The sequence below is a fragment of the Arachis hypogaea genome, chromosome 15 (assembly GCF_003086295.3).
Source record: "Arachis hypogaea cultivar Tifrunner chromosome 15, arahy.Tifrunner.gnm2.J5K5, whole genome shotgun sequence".
NCBI lineage: Eukaryota > Viridiplantae > Streptophyta > Magnoliopsida > Fabales > Fabaceae > Arachis > Arachis hypogaea.
The window spans coordinates 127248845-127274606 of NC_092050.1; the positions used below are offsets into that span (position 1 = coordinate 127248845).

Here is a 25762-nt window from a genome sequence, read left to right on the forward strand (position 1 = left end):
GAGCCCTAATTCGCACAACACCACACTTCACCCCTTTCTTTTCTTCTCTTTTCAACCACCGCAATATCCCCTCTTCTCCCTTCCCCCAGTTCTGCTTCGCCGCCGGCCACCCCAGTGCCACCGCGACGTCCCCTTTTTCTCTTTTTTCTCTTTTCTTTCCTCATTCATACACTCGGAGGACCAACACTGACCAGAGGTTGGATCAGATTCTTGCTAACATTTACCTCCCTGGAGCTTAGTGGAGGAGAAATTCTAGAGGTCAACCATACCATCTGGGTAGGCACGACCTCAAGCCAGTTGGTTTAGGATGGTTGGACTTCATCCAATACTCCATCATCCCTACAAGTAACCGTTCTGAGGTTACAGTTGAGTGAACAGTGCTGATTCACTGTATCATGCTCGGCAACAAGGTGTAGGTGCATGAGGTGATCCCTCAGGATTTTTACAGGATAAATGACAAGCCCTCCACCTCTGCGAGACTGACTTTCCCTCACCTCATCTATCGCCTTTGTGCAGCAGCTGGAGCTCACATTGATGGAGATACCCCAATCAACATTGATAGACGGATCACTAGGATGGATATGGAGCATGTTCATGCTAAAAAGCCCAAGCATGGACCACAGCATGAGCCAGTTCCACCACCTCCACAGGACCTTCCGGAGATGCCTCAGGGAGTCTATTTTCTTTCCTGTGACTACTGAAATCAGTTGACTACATCCATTGGGGAGCTGACATCGTTTGTAGATCAGCTGAGGATTGAGCATCAGGATCACTCTGATCACCTCCACTACCTGGTAGAGGAGCAACAGAGGTAGAAGCGTGAGCTAGAGGACCTGAGACGTCAGAAAGGATTCCCCGGAGGGAGCAACAGTCACCATGACTGAGGTAGTTGAGTTTTATTCTCCCTTCCTTTATCTTATCTTCTGTTTTTCAGTATTCATTCTATTTTCTATTTTCTATTATAAGTTTGCATGATTACAAGTAGGATTTTCTTGCATTCTAGTTCGTTGTTTAGTTTATGTTTATTTTAAAAAGATTTCTCATGTATTACTCACTGAGCTTAAATAAAAATCAAAAGAAAAAGAAGTAGCAAAATGCATGAGATTTGAGTTTTAAATATATATATATATATATATATATATATAGTTGTTCTAGTTACCTTGATGTGGTGACACTATCTCTATTTCTGAATGTATAAATTAACTGTGCATATTTGATATTGAAGTTGAGAATATTGGTTCTTGAGGTACCAGAACTTAGAGAAGTATTATAGATTCTCTGAAATAAGAAAAAGATTGATTTTTGAAGCAAAACAAAAAGCAAAAAATAATAAAAAAAGAAAAATCAAAAGAAAAAGGTCCAAGGCTTTGAGCATCAATGGTTAGGAGGGTCAAAATTGATCTGAAGCTCAAAAGAGTGGTTTTCCCTAACCATATGCTTGTGGTGTGAAAGTGTCAACTGACCCTTGAGACTAAACACTTAAAGTCATGACCAATTGCTGTTACAGAGTATGTCAAAGGCTCTGAGCACCACTGTCTGGAAGAAATAAAAAAAATTAGAACTCAAAGAGTTTCCCAGCTAATTGCTTGTGGTGCTCTTGTATTAAGTTAAGCTTGAAGATAAAACACTTAGAGTCACGACGAGGCTTAAGGTGCAAAACACCAAAGAAAAGAAAGGAAAAAACTGTGTTCAAAAATCAATTAGAGCCTAAAGAAGAGAATCTATAATACCATTCGAGTTCTAGTTCTGAAGGATACTAATATTTCTGAGCTTCAAAGGATAGTTAGATGCCAAGACTATTCAGAGTTAGAGTGTCATCAACCCCACTCAGTAACTAGGCCTGAGCTTAAATGACAACTCAAGTCTAAAGTATTTTCTCTTCTCAGTCCTATATTATTTTGGTTGCTTGAGGACAAACAACAGTTTAAGTTTGATGTTGTAATGCGTGAGCATCTTGTACCTTTTTTCTCTTTATTTTCTAATTATTTTTTATTAGATTTTATTTAGTTTCATAGTATTTTAGTGCATAAATCCTCTTTGGATGCTACTTTGAGTTGTTTTAGTGTTTTTATGATTTTAGGTGAAATTTAGAGCAATTTGACTGAGTTTTGAGCTGAAAAGGAGCAGCTGGCAGCACCCCCCTGGGTGTTAAATGCCCAGCTAGCGTTTAGCGCTAGTAAGACCCTAAATCCAGCAATGTCTCTGTCCCCAAAGGGTGCTAAACACCCATCTGGTGTTTAGCGCCAGACCAGGCAGTCTGAATTCACTCTCTTTTGGAATCTCAAGTGGATTTAGCATTTATTAGTCATTTTATATTTTCTTTTTATAATTTTTATTTACAAACAATATCTTTTAGTTTTAGGATTTATTATTTTATTTTATTTTCCGAATCAAATTAGGTTAGATATAAAAGGAAAAGATTCACCCTTTGGGGGGGATCTTCTCTCTTCCACATGTTTCACTTTTTGGAACCCTAGTTTTTTCTGTAAGTCATGAGGAACTAAACTTCCTTGGTTAAGGTTAGGAGCTCTGTTTATTTCTATGGATTAAGACTATTGCTTTTTTATTTTAATTAATGTACTGATTCAGTTTCAAGAATTGTTTTCGTTCTTAATCTTATGAATCTGGGTGGAACGAGAGTATGACCCTTATTCTACATGAGTTCTTGTGATTCTCGAGAGAGTTATCTCGCTTGAACAACAGCTTGAAAACAAATTCCTCCTAAATTGATAATTACATGAACTAATTGGAATATGTGACATATAATCCTGTTAGCTTTGGGTAATTAGGGTTTTTGTGGCCATAAACTAGTTTTGAATTTAGCCATCTAATCGAAATTAAGTGACCACGAGAGTGGCGGTTAATGAAGGTTAGAGGAGGTTAAATCACTAAGAGATTAGGGTTTAGTCATTTACAGTTTGTCATGAAATGAATCATGCATTGTTAAAATAGTTGGTAAGAACTTTTAATCTGGAAAGAGTAAACATCTCTGAAACCTTAACTGTTCTCTCTCGCTGTTTTTACACTAAACCTTTTATTTGCTTTCTTTATTCTCATGTTTATTGTTTTATGCAAATTATACCATCAAACAACCTTTTCTATTTGCCTAACTAAGCCAATTGGATAACCATTGTTGCTTAGTCCAACAATCCTCATGGGATCGACCTTCACTCACTTGAGATATTACTTGGATGACCCGGTGCACTTGCCAGTTAAGTTGTGCGAGTTCACAATTCGCGCACCAGTGCCTCCATATTTTCATGTGTTAAGTATTTTCAGGTTTCATAGGGCAGGAATGGCTTAGAGGACAGAAAGGAAACATACAAAAATAGAAGGAAAGCATGAAAATGGAGTTTTGAAGAGAAGGCAGCGACGCGAACGCATGGACAACACGGATGCGTGACTTGAGCAGCACGCATACGACGCGAACGCGTGACCCACGCGCACGCGTGACAGACGTCACGTGCAAAAACTGCAGAAAACATCCAGCGATTTCTGAAACCCTTTTTGGCCCTGATCCAAGTCCAGAAACACATACTAGAGGCTATAAAGTAGGAGAATGCATCCATTCATAGGGAGATCTTCCATTATTCACTTTTCATAATTTAGATGTAGTTTTTAGAGAGAGAGGTTCTCTCCTCTCTCTTAGGATTTAGGACTATTCCTTCTCAATTTCCAGGTTTAATGTTCTATTTATTTATTTTCTCAAATTGGTTTATGAACTCTTATTGTTTAGATTGGTTTTATATTTAATATATTTTGAGGTATTTCAGATTTTACTTTGTTTTGCTTTATTTATATGGATACTTTTAATTTAATTTAGATATTTTCTTCCTTTTGACTTTGGTTAAGTAATTGGTAACACTTGAGTTGTCAAACTCAGCAGTGGTTGAAATTGGCAGATTACTAATTGATCTAGATCGCTCTAAAGCTAGTCTTCCCACAAGGATTGACTAGGACTTGAGGATCAAGCTAATTAGTCCACTTGACTTAACTAAGTGGGATTAAAACCCAATTCTCATCACATCTGATAAGGATAACTAGGATAGAAATTTCAAATTCTTATACCTTGCCAAGAGATTTTATTATTATTAATTTATTTTTCTTGTCATTTAAATTACTTGCTCCTTATTTCAAAAACCCCCAATTTACAAAACTCATGACCAATAATAAGAACACTTCCCTGCAATTCCTTGAGAAGACGACCCGAGGTTTAAATACTTCGGTTATAAAATTTTATTGGATTTTGTTACTTGTGACAACCAAACTTTTGTAAGAAAGGAATTCTTGTCGGTCTAAAAGCTATACTTACAATGCAAATTTATTTGTGAAAATTCTAGATCGCGCGAGAGTTTCGCTCTTTCAAAATGGCGTCGTTACCGGGGAATTGCAAACGTGTGCCTTATTATTGGTTATTGTAAATATTTTTCTTTTACTTGTTTATTTGTTTTTGTTTTCCCTTTTTACTTCTATTAGCTACTATGAGTTCTCACCCCTCTCGCTTTGAGTTTAGTTCTAAATTTGTTGAAAGGAGTGGAAGCTATAACAGGACTATGCATCACGGTCAAAGCAATCAAAAATGGATGGAGCCAAGAGGATCTGATCAACCCTTTAGGCAACAACACCTTCCAAGATATCATGGACAAGGACCATTCTACAATGCATACCAAGCTGATAGATATGATGGACCCCTTGGTAGTTACCAACAAGCCCCACCCTGTGCTCATAGACCACCCTCTCAACACAGCTTTGAACCACTACACTCACAAGCTCTTTTTCACTATTTACCACTGTATGATCCTTATTCACCCCAATTCCAATCCAATTACTCCCAAGAACCACCACTTCCTTATGTACCATGTCCATATCCATCAACTCAAGAATCACAGGCTCGCCTCAAGGAAACAGTAGATCAATTTCACGCAACCCTTCATCAATTGGAGCAAGCAATAAATCAATTATCTTCCAGACGTTCGGGCACTCAAGGAATCCTCTTGACTTCATGTGGAGAATCTAATGAAGAACGTATCATGAAGGAGACACTGGAAACTCCAGTAGACAGTAAGGAGCATGACTTTCTTCTGGAACAATTAGAGGAAGCCCAAATTATCCAAGAAGAAGAAGAGTTGATTGAAGACTTAAGAGACGCTGAACCTCCATGAAAATCCAGAATTGTGAAAAATTCCATCAAGGACGTTACAATTGATGCCAAGGAGGATAGTGCACGACCCCCAAAGTGGGTATTTTATGAAGAACTAGACAGAATAACCCATGACGCAAGTTTCCTTGATGATGATAATCACAAGTCAAATTCTCGTAGTAATGAACTTGCATCCGCAAGTGAATTCTTTGAGATAGAAGAATCTTCCCCAAGTGAATACAAAGATGATGCTGAGGTAGATTTTTCTCAACCTCTAACTTATGACTTGAGTGATGTTGAGGAAGAAATCGAGGACTTTGATCGTCACATGGTTGAAATTGAAAAAGTTTGCAAGGAAGTGGAAGAATTTACAGAAGACCACAAGGGAGTAGAGCTTGTAAAACCACTGGAAACACCTACCCCAAAGCCATTACCACCCAATACAAACTTCAAGTGGGTAAGATCCTTAGCTTTTATCTTTACTTTTCCACTTAAATATGGTTTACTTGAAACAGATGGCCAGCTTAGAGCTCTTTGCGGCTTTAAGAGCAAAAGGGAAATGACTCGCACTCAGAGTTGGTATGCAAGATTCAATGAGGTTTCACACTTTAATTTGAGGCGCAAGGATTGGTGCCAAGCTCAATTGTATGGATCTCGGAAGCTATTTGGTCACTACAGTGAGAATCCCGATTACTTATCACCCGGCTGGAAAAATGCAAATCAAGACACAAATGGGTGTAAAAGTAATGTTTGGGATCCTGGAATCTGTTCTGACATTAAACACCCCAGAAGCCTGAGAACCTGTTTAAAACTGCTCAAGGGCTTTACGTGCCTTGTTTGGGACCCCGGAGGCTGTTGGCATTCCAAACATTGGTGGAGATTTCTGGATGAATTCAAGCACAAGCCACCTGATGAGCGGATAATTTATACGCTTTTTGGCATTGTTTTTAGTATGTTTTTAGTAGGATCTAGTTACTTTTAGGGATGTTTTCATTAGTTTTTATGTTAAATTCACATTTCTGGACTTTACTATGAGTTTGTGTGTTTTTCTATGATTTCAGGTATTTTCTGGCTGAAATTGAGGGACTTGAGCAAAAATCAGATTCAGAGGTTGAAGAAGGACTGCTGATGCTGTTGGATTCTGACCTCCCTGCACTCAAAGTGGATTTTCTGGAGCTACAGAACTTGAAATGGCGCGCTTCGAATTGCGTTGGAAAGTAGACATCCAGGGCTTTCCAGCAATATATAATAGTCCACACTTTGGCAAAGAATAGATGACGCAAACTGGCGTTCAACGCCAGCTCTCTGCCCAATTCTGGCGTCCAGCGCCAGAAAAGGATCCAAAACCAGAGTTGAACGCCCAAACTGGCACAAATACTGGCGTTCAACTCCAAGAAGGACTTCTACACATGCAACACTCAAAGCTCAGCCCAAGCACACACCAAGTGGGCCCCGGAAGTGGATTTATGCATCAATTACCTACTTCTGTAAATCCTAGTAGCTAGTTTATTATAAATAGGACATTTCACTATTGTATTTGACATCTTGGATTGTATTTTGATCCTGTGATCTCGTTTTGGGGGCTGGCTATCTCGGCCATGCCTGGACCTTTCACTTATGTATTTTTAATGGTAGAGTTTCTGCACTCCATAGATTAAGGTGTAGAGCTCTGCTGTTCCTCAAAGATTAATGCAAGTACTACTGTTTTCTATTCAATTCATCTTATTTCGCTTCTAAGATATTCATTCGCTCTTCAATCTGAATGTGATGAACGTGACAATCATCATTATTCCCTATGAATGCGTGCCTGACAACCACTTCTGTTCTACCTTCGACTGAATGAGTATCTCTTAGATCTCTTAATCAGAATCTTCGTGGTGTAAGCTAGAATGATGGCGGCATTCAAGAGAATCCGGAAAGTCTAAACCTTGTCTGTGGTATTCCGAGTAGGATTCAATGATTGAATGACTGTGACGAGCTTCAAACTCGCGATTGCCGGGAGTAGTGACAGACGCAAAAGGATAGTAAATCCTATTCCAGCATGATCGAGAACCGACAGATGAATAGCCGTGCCGTGACAGGGTGCGTTGACCATTTTCACTGAGAGGATAAGATGAAGCCATTGACAAGGGTGATGCCTCCAGACGATTAGCCGTGCCGTGACAGGGCATTGGATCATTTTCCCGAGAGATGACCGAAAGTAGCCATTGACAGTGGTGATGTATCACATAAAGCCAGCCATGGAAAGGAGTAAGACTGATTGGATGAAGATAGCAGGAAAGCAGAGGTTCAGAGGAACGAAAGCATCTCTATTCGCTTATCTGAAACTCTCACCAATGATTTACATAAGTATTTCTATCCCTATTTTATTAATTATTTTCGAAAACTCCATTACTATTTTATATCCGCCTGACTGAGATTTACAAGGTGACCATAGCTTGCTTCATACCAACAATCTCCGTGGGATTCGACCCTTACTCACGTAAGGTATTACTTGGACGACCCAGTGCACTTGCTGGTTAGTTGTGCGAAGTTGTGAACCATGGTAGTGGCATCATGTTTTTGGCGCCATTACCAGGGAAAGAAAGAGCGATGAATTTTACATAATTAAAGTGTAATCACAATTTCTGCGCACCAAGTTTTTGGCGCCGTTGCCGGGGATTGTTTGAGTTTGGACAACTAACGGTTCATCCTGTTGCTCAGATTAGGTAATTTTCTTTTTGTTTTCTTTTCAAAAATATTTCAAAATTTTCTCACCTGTTTTCGAAAAAAATTTTAGATTCAAAATTTTTAAGAATGAATTCTAGTGTTTCATGAAGCATGTGAAGCCTGGCTGGCTGTAAAGCCATGTCTAAATTCGTTTGGACTGAGGCTTCCAACCATCAGCTATTATACGACTGTAGGGTATGTCAGGCATGTCATGTCTGAATTACATGCTGAAGCTTGGCTGGCCATTGGCCATGTCTAGTGTTTTGGACCGGAGCTTTCATTGAAAGCTTGGCTGGCTAGTGAGCCATATCTAATTCCTAGACTGAAGCTTTAAATTAAGAATGCAAGATTCCTGGAATTCATATTAAAAATTTTGGAATCCTTATTTTTCTTTCTTTCTAAATAATTTTCGAAAAATATAAAATAAAAATCCAAAAAAATTAGAAAATCATAAAAATCAAAAAAATATTTTGTGTTTCTTGTTTGAGTCTTGAGTCATGTTATAAGTTTGGTGTCAATTGCATGTGCATCTTGCATTTTTCGAAAATTCTCATGCATTCATAGTGTTCTTCATGATCTTCAAGTTGTTCTTGGTAAGTCTTCTTGTTTGATCTTGATGATTTTTTGTTTTGTGTCTTTTCTTGTTTTTCATATGCATTCTTGAATTCTTAGTGTCTAAGCATTAAAGAATTCTAAGTTTGGTGTCTTGCATGTTTTCCTTGCATTAAAAAAATTTTTTTCAAAAATATGTTCTTGGTGTTCATCATGATCTTCATAATGTTCTTGGTGTTCATCTTGACATTCATAGCATTCTTGCATGCATCACATGTTTTGATCTAAAAATTTCATGCATTGCATCTTTTTAGTGTTTTTCTCTCTCATCATAAAAATTTCAAAAAAAATCAAAATTATATCTTTCCCTCTTTTCTCTCATAAATTCGAAAATTTGAGTTGACTTTTTCAAAAATTTTTAAAATCTAGTTGTTTTCTGAGTCAAACCAAATTTTCAATTTAAAAATCTCATCCTTTTCAAAATCTTTTTCAAAAATCAAATCTTTTTCATTTTTCTTAGTTATTGTCGAAAATTCCAAAAAATATTTTTCAAAAATATTTTTCTTATTTTTATCACATGATTTTCGAAAATAACATCATCAATTAATGCTTTGATTCAAAAATTTCAAGTTTGTTACTTACTTGTTAAGAAAGATTCAAACTTTAAGTTCTAGAATCATATCTTGTGATTTTTTGTGAATCAAGTCATTAATTGTGATTTTAAAAATCAAATCTTTTTCAAAAACTAATTTCTATCATATCTTTTCAAAAATATCTTCTTATCTTATCTTTTTCAAAAATTTGATTTCAAAATATCTTTTCTAACTTCCTAACCTCTCATCTTTTCAAAATTTGTTTCAGCTAACTAACTAACTTTTTGTTTGCTTCTTACCTTTTTCAAAACTACCTAACTAACTCTCTCTCTCTAATTTTCGAAAATATCTTCCCTCTTTTTCAAAAATTTCTTTCTAATTAACTAATTATTTTTATTTTTTATTTCAAAATTTTTCGAAAATTACTAACATTTTTCAAAAACTATTTTCAAAAATCACTAACTCTTTTTCAAAAAAAAAATTATTATTTTCGAAAATTCCTTCTCTCCCATCTTATTCTATTTATTTATTCATCTACTAACATCTCATCTCACATCTCTACCCTCCTCACAGTTGTGTTTCTTCCATTACATTACATTCTTTATCTCCCTCTTTTCTTCCACTCACAAAGGAATCCCTATACTGTGGTATAAAGGAACTCTATTATTTTTTTTTGTGCCCTCTTCTTTGTCATATGAGCAGGAGCAAGGACAAGAATATTCTTGTTGAAGCAGATCCGGAACCTGAAAGGACTCTGAAGAGAAAATTAAGAGAAGCTAAATTACAACAACCCAGAGAGAACCTTTCAGAAATTTTTGAACAGGAAGAGGAGATGGCAGCCGAAAATAATAATAATGCAAGGAGGATGCTTGGTGACTTTACTGCACCAGATTCCAATTTACATGGAAGAAGCATCTCCATTCCTGCCATTGGAGCAAACAATTTTGAGCTGAAACCTCGGCTAGTTTCTCTGATGCAGCAGAACTGCAAGTTTCATGGACTTCCATCTGAAGATCCTTTTCAGTTCTTAACTGAATTCTTGCAGATCTGTGATACTGTTAAGACTAATGGAGTAGATCCTGAAGTCTACAGGCCCATGCTTTTCCCTTTTGCTGTGAGAGACAGAGCTAGAATCTGGTTGGACTCTCAACCTAAGGATAGCCTGAACTCTTGGGATAAGCTGGTCAAGGCTTTCCTAGCTAAGTTCTTTCCTCCTTAAAAGCTGAGCAAGCTTAGAGTGGATGTTCAAACCTTCAGACAGAAAGAAGGTGAATCCCTCTATGAAGCTTGGGAGAGATACAAAGGACTGACCAAAAAAGTGTCCTTCTGACATGCTTTCAGAATGGACCATCCTGGATATATTCTATGATGGTTTATCTGAGTTATCAAAGATGTCATTGGATACTTCTGTAGGTGGATCCATTCACCTAAAGAAAATGCCTGCAGAAGCTCAAGAACTCATTGACATGGTTACAAATAACCAGTTCATGTACACTTCTGAGAGGAATCCTGTGAATAATGGGACGCCTATGAAGAAGGGAGTTCTTGAAGTTGATACTCTGAATGCCATATTGGCTCAGAACAAAATATTGACTCAGCAAGTCAATATGATTTCTCAGAGTCTGAATGGAATGCAAGCTGCATCCAACAGTACTCAAGAGGCATCTTCTGAAGAAGAAGCTTATAATCTTGAAAACCCTACAATAGCAGAGGTAAATTACTTAGGTGAACCTTATGGAAACACCTATAACTCATCATGGAGAAATCATCCAAATTTCTCATGGAAGGATCAAAAGCCTCAACAAGGCTTTAATAATGGTGGAAGAAACAGGTTTAACAATAATAAACCTTTTCCATCATCCACTCAGCAACAGATAGAGAACTCTGAACAAAATACTTCTAATTTAGCAAACTTAGTCTCTGATCTATCTAAGGCCACTGTAAGTTTCATGAATGAAATAAGGTCTTCAATTAGAAATTTGGAAGCACAAGTGGGCCAGCTGAGTAAAAGGATCACTGAAATCCCTCCTAGTACTCTCCCAAGCAATACAGAAGAGAATCCAAAAGGAGAGTGCAAGGCCATTGACATAAGCACCATGGCCGAACCCAAAGAAGGAGAGGAGGACGTGAATCCCAAGGAGGAGGACCTCCTGGGACGTCCAGTGACCAATAAGGAGCTTCCCTCTGAGGAACCAAAGGACTCTGAGGCTCATCTAGAGACCATAGAGATCCCATTAAACCTCCTTATGCCATTCATGAGCTCTGATGAGTATTCCTCTTCTGAAGAGAATGAGGATGTTACTGAAGAGCAAACAGCCAAGTTTCTTGGTGCAATCATGAAGCTGAATGCCAAATTATTTGGCATTGATACTTGGGAAGTTGAACCTCCCTTGTTCATCAATGAACTAAGTGATCTGGATCAACTGACATTGCCTCAGAAGAGACAGGATCCTGGAAAGTTCATAATACCTTGTACCATAGGCACCATGATCTTTAAGGCCCTGTGTGACCTTGGTTCATGAATAAACCTCATGCCCCTCTCTGTAATAGAGAAACTGGGAATCTATGGGGTGCAAGCTGCTAAAATCTCATTAGAGATGGAAGACAATTCAAGAAAACAGGCATATGGACAAGTAGAGGACGTGTTAGTAAAGGTTGAAGGCCTTTACATCCCTGCTGATTTCATAGTCCTGGATACTGGAAAGGAAGAGGATGAATCCATCATCCTAGGAAGACCTTTCCTGGCCACAGCAAGAGCTGTGATTGATGTTGACAGAGGTGAACTAGTCCTTCAATGGAATGAGGACTCCCTTGTGTTTAAAACTCAAGGATCTCCCTCTGCAACCATGGAGAGGAAGCATGAAAAGCTTCTCTCAAAGCAGAGTCAACCCAAGCCCCCACAGTCAAACTCTAAGTTTGGTGTTGGGAGGCCACAACCAAACTCTAAGTTTGGTGTTGAACCCCCATATCCAAACTCTAAGTTTGGTGTTGGAGAGTCTCAACAATGCTCTGAACATCTGTGAGGCTCCATGAGAGCCCACTGTCAAACTATTGACATTAAAGAAGCGCTTGTTGGGAGGCAACCCAATTTTTATTTATCTAACTATATTTTTCTTAGTTATATGTCTTTATAGGTTCATGATCATGAGGAGTCACAAAATAAATATAAAAATTGAAAACGGAATCAAAAACAGCAGAAGAAAAATCACACCCTGGAGGAGCATCTGCCTGGCGTTCAACGCCAGAACAGAGCATGGTTCTGGCGCTGAACGCCCAGAACAAGCATGGTTCTGGCGTTCAACGCCAGAAATGGCAACAAATGGGCGTTGAACGCCCAAAATGGGCACCAACCTGGCGCTGAACGCCCAGAGTTGTGTGCAAGGGCATTTTACATGCCTAATGGGTGCAGGGATGTAAATCCTTGACACCTCCGGATTTGTGGACCCCACAGGATCATCTCAGGATCAGTGGACCCCACAGGATCATCTCAGGATCTGTGGACCCCACAGGATCCCCACCTACCTCCACTCACTTCTTCTCACCCCTCTTTCACACAATCCCATAAACACTCTTCCCCAAAACCCTTCACCAATCACCTCAATCTCTCTTCCCCATCACCTCTTCACCACTCATATCCATCCACTCTTCCCCATAAACCTACCTCATAAACCCCACCTACCTTCAAAATTCAAAACCAATTTCCCACCCAAACCCACCCATATGGCCGAAACCTTTCCCCCCTCCCTTCCCTATATAAAGCCCTCCATTCTTCACCAAATTCACACAACACACCCCTCTACACCCTTCTTGGCCGAAACACTTCCCACTCTCCCTCTCTTCCATTTTCTTCTTCTTCTTCATCTATTCTTTCTTTTATTGCTCGAGGGCGAGCAAAATTCTAAGTTTGGTGTGGTAAAAGCATAAGCTTTTTGTTTTTCCATTACCATTGATGGCACCTAAGACCGGAGAATCCTCTAGAAAGGGGAAAGGGAAGACAAAAGCTTCCACCTCCGAGTCATGGGAGATGGAAAGGTTCATCTCCAAAGCCCATCAAGACCACTTCTATGATGTTGTGGCCAAGAAGAAGGTGATCCCTGAGGTCCCTTTCAAACTCAAAAGAAATGAGTATCCGGAGATCCGACATGAAATTCAAAGAAGAGGTTGGGAAGTTCTAACAAATCCCATCCAACAAGTCGGCATCCTAATGGTTCAAGAGTTCTATGCCAATGCATGGATCACCAAGAACCATGATCAAAGTAAGAACCCGGATCCAAAGAACTATGTTACAATGGTTCGGGGGAAATACTTGGATTTTAGTCCGGAAAATGTGAGGTTGGCGAACATGGAAGAGAACGCACGCCCCTACACAAGGAGAGTGAACTTTGATCAAAGGTTGGACCAAGTCCTTATGGACATATGTGTAGAAGGAGCTCAATGGAAGATTGACTCCAAAGGCAAGCCGGTTCAACTAAGAAGATTGGACCTCAAGCCTGTAGCTAGAGGGTGGTTGGAGTTCATTCAATGCTCAATCATTTCCACTAGCAACCGGTCTGAAGTTACTATAGACCGGGCCATCATGATCCATAACATCATGATTGGAGAAGAGGTGGAAGTTCATGAGATTATACCTCAAGAACTCTACAAGGTGGCTGACAAGTCTTCCACTATGGCAAGGTTAGCCTTTCCTCACCTCATTTGCCACCTATGCAATTCAGCTGGGATTGACATAGAGGAAGATATCCTAATTAAAGAGGACAAGCCCATCACTAAGAAAAAGATGGAGCAAGCAAGAGAGCCCATTCATGGAGCTCAAGAGGCGTATGAAGCTCATCACCATGAGATCCCGGAGATGCCTCAAATGCACTTTCCTCCACAAAACTATTGGGAGCAAATCAATACCTCCCTAGGAGAATTGAGTGCCAACATGGGATAATTAAGGGTGGAACATCAAGAGCACTCCATCATGCTTCATGAAATAAGAGAAGATCAAAAAGCAATGAGGGAGGAGCAACAAAGACAAGGAAGAGACATAGAAGAGCTCAAGGACATCATTGGTTCCTCAAGAAGGAAACGCCACTATCACTAAGGTGGATTCATTCCTTGTTCTTATTTCTTCTGTTTTTTTCATTTTCTATGTTAAGTGCTTATCTGTGTTTGTGTCTTCATTACATGATCATTAGTAGTTAGTAACTTTGTCTTAAAGTTATGAATGTCCTATGAATCCATCACCTCTCTTAAATGAAAAAATGTTTTAATTCAAAAGAACAAGAAGTACATGAGTTTTGAATTTATCCTTGAACTTAGCTTAATTATATTGATGTGGTGACAATGCTTCTGGTTTTCTGAATGTATGCTTGAACAGTGCATATGTCTTTTGAAGTTGTTGTTCATAAATGTTAAATATGTTGGCTCTTGAAAGAATGATGACTAGGAGACATGTTATTTGATAATCTAAAAAATCATAAAAATGATTCTTGAAGCAAGAAAAAGCAGCAAAGAACAAAGCTTGCAGAAAAAAAAGAGAAAAAAATAGGCGAAAAAAAAAATAGAAAGAAAAAGAAAAAGTAAGAGCAAAAAGCCAATAACCCTTAAAACCAAAAGGCAAGGGTAAATAAAAAGGATCCCAAGGCTTTGAGCATCAGTGGATAGGATGGCCTAAAGGAATAAAATCCTGGCCTAAGCGGCTAAACCAAGCTGTCCCTAACCATGTGCTTGTGGCGTGAAGGTGTCAAGTGAAAACTTGAGACTGAGCGGTTAAAGTCAAGGTCCAAAGCAAAAAAAAGAGTGTACTTAAGAACCCTGGACACCTCTAATTGGGGAATTTAGCAAAGCTGAGTCACAATCTGAAAAGGTTCACCCAAATTATGTGTCTGTGGCATTTATGTATCCGGTGGTAATACTGGAAAACAAAGTGCTTAGGGCCACGGCCAAGACTCATAAAGAAGCTGTGTTCAAGAATCATCATACTGAACTAGGAGAATCAATAACACTATCTGAACTCTGAGTTCCTATAGATGCCAATCATTCTGAACCTCAATGGATAGAGTGAGATGCCAAAACTATTCAAGAGGCAAAAAGCTATAAGTCCCGCTCATTTGATTGGAGCTATGTTTCATTGATAGTTTGGAATTTATAGTATATTCTCTTCTTTTTATCCTACTTGATTTTCAGTTGCTTGGGGACAAGCAACAATTTAAGTTTGGTGTTGTGATGAGCGGATAATTTATACGCTTTTTGGCATTGTTTTTAGTATGTTTTTAGTAGGATCTAGTTACTTTTAGGGATGTTTTCATTAGTTTTTATGTTAAATTCACATTTCTGGACTTTACTATGAGTTTGTGTGTTTTTCTGTGATTTCAGGTATTTTCTGGCTGAAATTGAGGGACTTGAGCAAAAATCAGATTCAGAGGTTGAAGAAGGACTGCTGATGCTGTTGGATTCTGACCTCCCTGCACTCAAAGTAGATTTTCTGGAGCTACAGAACTCGAAATGGCGCGCTTCCAATTTTTTGGAAAGTAGACATCCAGGGCTTTCCAGCAATATATAATAGTCTATACTTTGGCCAAGAATAGATGACGCAAACTGGCGTTCAACGCCAGCTCTCTGCCCAATTCTGGCGTCCAGTGCCAGAAAAGGATCCAAAACCAGAGTTGAACGCCCAAACTGGCACAAATACTGGCGTTCAACTCCAAGAAGGACTTCTACACGTGCAACACTCAAAGCTCAGCCCAAGCACACACCAAGTGGGCCCCGGAAGTAGATTTATGCATCAATTACCTACTTCTGTAAACCCTAGTAGCTAGTTTATTATAAATAGGACATTTCACTATTGTATTTGACATCCTGGATTATATTTTGATCCTGTGATCTCGTTTTGGGGGCTGGCCATCTCGGCCATACCTGGACCTTTCACTTATGTATTTTTAATGGTAGAGTTTCTGCACTCCATAGATTAAGGTGTAGAGCTCTGCTGTTCCTCAAAGATTAATGCAAGTACTACTGTTTTCTATTCAATTCATCCTATTTCGCTTCTAAGATATTCATTCGCTCTTCAACCTGAATGTGATGAACGTGACAATCATCATTATTTCCTATGAACGCGTGCCTGACAACCACTTCCGTTCTACCTTCGACTGAATGAGTATCTCTTAGATCTCTTAATCAGAATCTTCGTGGTGTAAGCTAGAATGATGGCGGCATTCAAGAGAATCCGGAAAGTCTAAACCTTGTCTGTGGTATTCCGAGTAGGATTCAATGATTGAATAACTGTGACGAGCTTCAAACTCGCGATTGCCGAGCGTAGTGACAGACGCAAAAGGATAGTAAATCCTATTCCAGCATGATCGAGAACCGACAGATGAATAGCCGTGCTGTGACAGGGTGCGTTGACCATTTTCACTGAGAGGATAAGATGAAGCCATTGACAAGGGTGATGCCTCCAGACGATTAGCCGTGCCGTGACAGGGCATTGGATCATTTTCCCGAGAGATGACCGAAAGTAGCCATTGACAGTGGTGATGTATCACATAAAGCCAGCCATGGAAAGGAGTAAGACTGATTGGATGAAGATAGCAGGAAAGCAGAGGTTCAGAGGAACGAAAGCATCTCTATTCGCTTATCTGAAACTCTCACCAATGATTTACATAAGTATTTCTATCCCTATTTTATTAATTATTTTCGAAAACTCCATTACTATTTTATATCCGCTTGACTGAGATTTACAAGGTGACCATAGCTTGCTTCATACCAACAATCTCCGTGGGATTCGACCCTTACTCACGTAAGGTATTACTTGGACGACCCAGTGCACTTGCTGGTTAGTTGTGCGAAGTTGTGAACCATGGTAGTGGCATCATGTTTTTGGCGCCATTACCAGAGAAAGAAAGAGCGATGAATTTTACATAATTAAAGTGTAATCACAATTTCTGCTCACCACCACCATAACAGGAAGCTCATCAAATGTCCAACTTAAGGACTTTAACTAAAAGTGCTAGGTGGGGGACAACCCACCATGGTATGATCGTTCCTTTTCCATTTTAGTCTGTTTTTGAATTTTGATTGAACCTGGAATTGTGCATAACATTCATTGCATTCTGCATACTGCATAAAAAAAAGATCACCCCACGCGAGCGCGCAGGCTACGCGTGGGTGTGAACTGGAAATCGGCGTCAAGATCCAACACCCAGAAAGTTGGGCTGGAATCATGCGGCTAGTGTGCGTTTAGCACAAAACGGCCCACGCGTTCGCGTCTCTGATGTGAACGCGTCACTTGCACAACACTCATCCCACGCGAAAGCGTGAGCGACGCGTCCGCGTCGCGTGGATATTATGGCCCCCTAAATGGAAACAGAGAGTTGCGCCAAAATGACGCTGGAACTGTGCGTCTAGCACAATTCACAGCGACGCGTTCGCATGCCTCACACGTCCGCGTCACTCATCTCTTACCCAACTTACGCGATCGGGTCCATCACGCGACCGCGTCATACCTCTTTTTGCCCTAATCACGCATGCCTCATTAGTTAGTTAGTTGCTTATTTTTTCTGTTCAAATTAGGATAGTTAGAGATGCATGTTTGTAGTGGATTCTAGGTGGTTAGGTAGCTAGGATGTGGTTAGTGGATTTAGGCATGATAATTGCACCGTTCTTGCTCCATGTTTTTATCTGATTGCCAATTCTGAATTAGCTGTGATGGTGTCATGTTCATATGCTATTCTTTCATGCTTGATGTTGCTATTACACCATATTCACCTTTTCAACACTATTTAATTTCATATGAACTAATTTTCCCTGCTGTTTATTACCTGGGAACATCCAATTTTAGCCAGAATGCTGCCCAATTTTCTGCAAATTGTTTTATTCTACACCATTCATGTATTGAGTTTGGAAATTCCGTATTTTGCATTACATGGCTACAACCAAATCAATTCATGAATGCACGGGCTAGCATTCTCATTCTTTATGGTTCTTTGAGTTTCCATTTGCTTATTGATGATTTCATTCTCATTTTACACCTCTTTCCTCTATATGAATTATCATCAATAACTTGCAATCCTTGCTTGAATATGAGTTGCTTATTCTTCAAGTTTGGGCAATTCTTGTTAACTAAGAAACCATTCTCATGCCACTTACTTTAACTCCTCCTTTTTCACTCCTAACCATTTTAACTTTCAAACTTCTCTTTTCGGTTTTTAACTAACTACTTTAACTTTCTAACTCAAGGCATGATTACTGTTTTCCTAATTAACATGAATTCCACTTATAATATATTTTGGATTGTGATTTTTCATCTCAGATTTTTCACTCACAAACAGTCCAAAATGTACATATATTTAACTCATTTCATAATTCTATTGCTCGTTTGCCTTTATGCTTACATTGATAAATCCTATTGGCCTACTTGTTTTCCTGCTTTAGTCTTCAATTATATCCTGCTATTTCTGCTTTTCAGGATGTCTGATCCCGTGAGGAAAGGAAAAGGAAAGGAAACCACTGGCAAACAAAAACGAGGAGAATCCTCCAACACTATTTTGGATATCCTCCATGACGACTCCTGGCGGAAAAAGCACTTTACCCCGCAGGAGAAGGCTGACCAGCTCCTCACCGCCACAGATCCAGTTAAATTTGCAAACAGATACTGTGAGCTCAAGTATCCAGTGTTTGCACTTCCAGGAACCTGTACCTGGAAAGAACTCTAAAAATTCCAGAAGAACTACAGCAGTACACCTCCGAACAGATAAAATAGAGAGGCTGGTTCTTCTTGGAACGAAACTTGACAGAGGTCAATGCTTCCTGGGTCAGAAAATTTTACTGTAACTATTTCAAGACTTTCCTGGATGCAGTGCACCTCAGAGAAAAACAGATTTTAGTCACTGAGGAAGCTATTGAGGACATCCTCCACCTTCAGCCTAAGTCAGATCAGCCTGACGGTTACCAAAAGGCTGAAGAGGATATGAGATTTATGAGATTTGACTGGGATGCTGTCAGGCAGAGAATAGCCGTTGATCCGACTGTCCCATGGGTCATGGGAAATAATACAGTGATGCCTAAGGGAATCAAGCTGATATATTTGAATGATGAGGCTTGGCTCTGGCACCAGATTCTGAGCAACTATGTGATGCCGAGCACTCATGAGACAGAGCTGCCCGCTGCTATGATCACCCTCATCTAGTGTGTGATGGAGGGTAAGGACCTGTATCTTCCACATTTTATCCGGTATTATATGGCCAGGGCCCATGTCAGAGGCGCTCTCCCTTTCCCTTATCTGATCACCCAGCTAGGCCGCCGAGCTGACGTGCCTTGGGAGCTGGCCGATGCGAAGCCGACTGCTGCAGAGTGCAAGAAGATCATTCCTCACAGCAGGAAGTTTCTGGAATTTGGTTACAGGCCACCTTTCCTCCCTGATTCTGCTGAGGCAGCCACCTCTTCAGCTGTCCCTTCAGCATCCACCGCCCCATCCCCATCCACTGCACCTCCACCTGCTCCTGAGCCCGTTTATCATTTGGTGCATCGACTCTTTACCAGCCTGGATCAGATGGAACGCCGCTACAAGCGATGCTATGAGCACCTATATTACTTGGATGACCCGGTGCACTTGCCGGTTAAGTTGTGCGAGTTCACAATTCGCGCACCAGTGCCTCCATATTTTCAGAGATGTCGAGACAAGTTCCTGTCAGAACAATATCTCCTAACACGGTCGAATCTTTGGCTGTGCTTAGACAATAAATTGAGGATAGCCATCATGATTTGGTCAATACGCTTGCACAGCAAATGGCTACAGTTTTAAATCTTATAATGAAAAATAATAATACAAGGATAGAGTAGATAGCTATGTGTCGATGATATCGTAGGAGCAATCAATCAACCGTTTGTACTACCAATAGTTAGGATGCAGGTTAATAATCCGCCTCTAATGTTAAATAGAAGAGATGATCCAAATAGAATGTTGAATGAGGCGAGACCAAGCAATGCTGCTCAAGCTTATGGTCAGAATATAACACAAGTTGTCGAACGGATTTTAAATAGAACAGGGTTAAATATATGGGTGACAAATCAACTCTATTTTATATCTCTCTTTTCAGATTATGTTTTGCAAGCCGAACTCTCCAGGAGAGTCAAAACTCTCAAATCCCTCACTAAGTTTGCAGGAGAAAGTAGAGAATCGACGATCGAGCACATAGCTCGTTACACAATCAAAATTGATGAATTAGCTAGTAATGAATATTTGAAATGATATATTTTCTCTCTTCTCTGACAAAGAATGCATTTACATGGTTTTCAAACTTGCAACCTAACTCAATTCATATCTAGGTTCAGTTAAAAAGAAGTTTTCATGATCAATTCTTTAGAGGTGAAATGAAAGTAACATTGTCTGGTTTATTCACAGTGAGAAGGGAAAAATCTAAGTCGATCGATGACTATTTGATTCAATTCAAGAATACGAGAAACAAATGTTTTAGTCAAAATAGTTCCTGAAAGATCACTTGTTCTCCAAATGGGTCTGCAAAAGATTTTTTTAATCAAATTCGTCTTTTAAAGATTTTAAATTAGTCATGTTAGTCTTTCTGTCCTTTTCTTTGTTGATGGTGTCAAAATTTACTAATGTAACGCGTTAAGTGACACCACAACACACACTTAGATATCTTAATTAACTATTAACATAATAAGTTTATGAAATTAGATCAAATCAAAACCTAATTGAGGAAAAAACTTAAAGCATTAGAATATTATAATTTAGGGTTGATTTGATCTACTTTCATAAACGAATCATATTAATAGTCAATTAGGACTACTAGGTATGTGTTATGATGTTATTTAACGTACCACATCAACAAACTCTGACGCTGTTAGCAATAGAAGTGACGGAAAAGGCTAACATGACTAATTTAAAATCTTTAAAAGACGAATTTGATTAAAAATATTTTTTGAGAACCAATTTAGAGAATGAGTGATCTTTTAAGAACTAATTTGACTATTTATTCTATAAAAATTCGATCCCAAAGGGCTTTAATTCAGAATACATACATACGTATATAATATTTGATTATTTTTGTTATGTTTTTAAATTTTTAGAAGTGTTTTTATTATTTTAATCTATCAAGAATATTTTTGTTAAGCACCCAAATCTTTTATGTATTTTACACTTTTTCCATACAATATACAATACATGCATGGTTGGATACTTATTTAAATACTTGTGGCATAATCATTTAGCTACAAGATTATAAATATTGTATAATAAATACGCAAATATTTTAAAAGAAATTAGTTTATAATGTCGAGTGTTTTATTGAAGTATTTGCGGCTATTTGCTGCGCACGGTTACAATTTAGTATGTAGTCTTTTACATATGTTTTATTTGAACTTGTGTCCTATGCAAGGTAGTTAGAATCGCGAGCCAACTTGTGAAATCGCACGAGTTTGTGATTTTGCTCCCTCAATTCATCTCGTTTATATTATTCGAGTAAGAGAAATGGCGTTCGTGCAAAATCGTCGGGAAAACATTCAAAATCGTTGAAATCGCGCTTTTGATGAAAGTGCTCAGAACCTGTCTTATTTCATTTTTATGGTCTCCATAATCTCTGTTGTTGAAGTCATTGTGTTGCCTTTCGTTCTTGGCTAAATCTCTCTTCTTTCTTCTTCCACCGTTATCACCTCTGTCACTCGGCCTCTCCCCTCTTTTTTTCTTTTAATATTGATCATTATCTTTGTTCTTCTATTTCTCCCATTTCTTTTCCTCGACCCTTTTAAGTTTTAACATTTGTGCTCTATTTTGTTCTCTTTTTTTTCATTCTGATCTATTAGTTGATTTGGTATATAGATAAACTAGATTAGTGGAGCTGCAAAGGTATTATTAATTTATTGTTAAGAAGAAGAGAATAAAATATTTGAATCACACAGATGAAAGAAAAATATAGGAATAGGAATAGGAAAATTCTAGTGTTTGAATTTTAAAATTAAAAAAAATTAAAATTAGTATTGAATTTGTTTTGTTATATTTTGAATAGTAATTTTTATTTCTCTCTATTCTTTCTGCAATTTCCTCTTCTTCTTTAGTTTATTTCCGTTACTACTCTACTCATTTGTCTTGAATGTGGGAGACCCCCTTTTTTTGTTTCTGTCAATAGTTCTATCTATAAACACTTAATTTTATTCACATCTAATGAACTTTTCTTTTTTTGGAACAAAAGGGTTATATTATACTAGTCATTATTGTATATTAATATACTGCACAAATAATTAAAACAAAAAAACTTATAATTGATAGATATGTAAAAATTTGAATTTATTTTTATATTTTTAAACCTTCATATGTTTATATTTTTTTTAATTTACGATTCACATATACGTTTCGTTTTAGGATTTTATGAATTACGATACTACAACAGTCTTATGAATAAAGATATAAACTACGAGTTTACTACTTTAGTCCTATGTCCTATGGCCTTTACTTGGCTCCCATTTTCCTCTCAAAAACACTTTAGGATTAGTTTCTAGATGTACTACTTTAATTTTGCTAATACTTTTTTCCATGGGGAATGTTAATAATAAGAGAAAATTTTACTTTTTTTTTCAAAATGTTAAAATAATATTTTTTAATTTATAAAATATATATATTTTTTTGTAACTTTTAAAATTTTTTTTTAATTTATTCTAAATTTTTTGTGTTAACTAATATTAACTTTATTTATTTTTCTAAAAAAATATATTAATTTTTATAAAAATATTCTTTAACAAAAATTTTATTTTTTGTCATTAAATTTTACATACCAAAATATCCTTTTAACAAATTATTTTTTTATTGGTTAAATTGTATTTTTACTAAAATATTTTTTAAAAAATTTAATAATTAAATTATTTTTTTTAAAATACCGTTTAGTAATTTTTTAATTATTAAATTATGATTTTACCAAAATTTTTGTTAATAATTATAGTTATATTTTAGTATTAATTTTTTTATATCAATATATATTATTTTAACATTAAATAAAAAAATCTTGGTAAGATTATTTTTTGATATCAATATATATTAATTGTTATACATATTAAAAATGGTAAGATTTTTTCTTTAATGTTAAAATAATATATATTGGTATCAAAAAATTAATAATAAAATATAAAAATAATTGTTAACAAAAATTTTGGTAGAATCATAATTTAATAATTAAAAAATTATTGAGTGGTATCTTAGAAAAAATAATTTAATTATTAAATTTTTTAAAAAATTATTTTGGTAAAAATAGAATTTAATCAATAAAAAAATAATTTATTAAAAGATATTTTAGTAAGTAAAATTTAATGACAAAAAATAAAATTTTTGTTAAAGGATATTTTTGTAAAAAATAATTTATTTTTTCTTGAAAAATAGATAAAGTTAATATTAGTTAACACAAAAAATTTAAAATAAATTAAAGATGAGATTTTTTAAAAGTTATAAAGGAGGAGAATGTATATTTTATAAATAGAAAAAAAGAGAGTATTATTTTAGTATCTTTTAGAAAAAGAAGTAGAATTTTCTCTAATAATAATTATATTAATCTAAATATTATACATTTTGTTCAAATTAATATTTTGTAAATAATTTTTTAACAACTGTATTTTCAGTAGAGAAAAATGACCATAAACATGGAGAAAATGAGTTGTGCTGAATTGGAATTTGATGCATAATATATCCCGTGCATTATATATGGCATTGAAACTTTTGAATAAGGGGAATGTTAGGGAGATAATGGTTTTATTGAATAATATGAACAATCACTAATTAAATAAAAATACATTATATTTTTAAATTAAATCTCTAAATTTTAATATTAAAATAATTATCTGTACACTAATAAAATAAATATTCAATATATCTATTATTTATATTGTTTAATATTTTTATTATTTACCCATACTTTATTTCATCGTTTAGCACTTTACCTATACTTTTCCTTGAATAAAATACTTTTGGGTGCGGAACTAAGGACGCTTAATAAATTATTGAATTAGACAGGTGATTGCGATGGCCAATATATAATTAAAAGAAAGAAACACGTTTTTTTAAGATAGCTTCACCGTGCCCACTTCCCATCACTGCTTTTATATCAAGAGAGCGAAATATATACACAAAAAATGATAAAATAATAAAATAAAAATTCACGTAAAATTATTTTTACGTAAAATTAATAATTAAAAATTATTAAAAAATATTTTAATTAAATTTATCAAATTATTTAATATTTCTTAACTATTAACTTTATATAACGATAATTACATAAAATTATTCGTATAAAAATATTTTATGTAATATAATAATTAAAATATTAATAATATTGTGTTAAATAATTTAATTATATATAAAAATAAATTATTTAATAATTTTTAATTGTTATTTTTGTGTAAAATATTATTGTGTGATTAGAATTTATAAATTCTTATATATGGTAAAATGGATGTTGATATTCAAATATATTAATGTTAAATTTTATGGATTACTCAAATACTATTGAAAACTAATTCATTTTAATAAATATTAGAAAAAAATTTTATATTAATTTTCTCTAACAATATTTAGTCAATTTTCTCTTTTTCTATTTACTTTGTTTGAAAAAAAAAACTGTTTTTAAATGTTTTGTTAACCTGAAATAATTCTTTAACTGGATCGATTATGTTAAATAATATAAAAAATAAATAAACTGAAAATCTTTTAAATGATTATGTCCAAACCTAATTCATCAAAGTATTTCTCAAAATATACTCACCATAGTCTAGAAAAATAAAAATATTATTAGAGTTGATGTGTTAAAAGATATATAAGTCACATAAAATTACCTAGATAAAACAGCAAGCGTTGACCTAAGACGGAGTTCAAATGTTATTTATTTTTTTAAAGAAGTATTTTTCATTATTTATGAATACATCATGGAAATAATTAAATAGCATATATCTAAGATGAACCTGTGAAAGCCAATAGATGCAGCTACTTGGTTGCCGAGATCATCTTGGATGTCTGCTATCACCACCATACTTGCACCTTGCTCTACAAACAGACGGGCTGTGGCTTCGCCGATGCCGCTTGCCCCGCCAGTGACTATGGCTACTTTGCCGGCCAACTTGTGGCCGGAACTACCAACGGAATTAGCTGTCTCAGGCATTTTTTTATTTGAACGATATGTTTTGGAGAAACACTATGGATGCAGAATGGAGCAGTATTATATTACTCTCGTATTATATGTATGCGCTAATGTTGTTGGTTAGTATCTACCCTAAGAATTCATTCATTATTGACACTGACACGTGGGGACAATTTAATTTATTACTCCCACTTTGGCTAAACTTTTAAAATAAATTATTTAAAAAAAAAAGAATTTAAAATATAAGGACTTTTATTAATAATAACTTTTAAATAAGTTATTTTGTATTTAAAAAGTTATTATAAAAGTTCTTATTTTAAAATTAGTTGTGCATTAAATAAAAATGATAAAATAGCTTTTGAAAATAGGAGAAACAATTTTTAACTTCTTCAAAAACTCTTAAATAACTTTTTAAAAAGTTAAAAGTTTATCTAAAAAATTATACCAAATACTATTAATGTAACTTTTTATAAGTCAAAAGTAAAAAAAAGTAGTTTTTAAATTTTTCAAAACGCACATATCCTCTAATTAATTTAAAAATTTATGTATTATGTGTTTTAAAAATATATTTTTAAATTTATAAATTAAAATTTTTTATTAAAAATATAAAAAATTTAAATTTTTAATATATTTATTTTATATTTATTAAATAAAAA

General features: G+C 36.0%; 1 protein-coding gene and 1 non-coding gene across 2 annotated transcripts in view; both read right to left on the bottom strand.

Annotated features, from left to right (window-relative positions):
• LOC112747143 ((-)-isopiperitenol/(-)-carveol dehydrogenase, mitochondrial) overlaps positions 1-25182 on the bottom strand; it is a 39791-nt gene extending 14609 nt beyond the window's left edge. The window contains exon 1 of the mRNA XM_025795151.3: positions 24931-25182. Within this exon, the coding sequence (XP_025650936.1) occupies positions 24931-25127 (197 nt within the window). The 5' untranslated portion in view covers positions 25128-25182. The remainder of the gene's footprint in view (positions 1-24930) is intronic.
• Positions 10223-10331, bottom strand: LOC112752756 (small nucleolar RNA R71). The gene has a single exon (XR_003177174.1). It is a non-coding gene; the product is annotated as a small nucleolar RNA R71 (small nucleolar RNA).
• Positions 25183-25762: the final 580 nt, after the last annotated feature.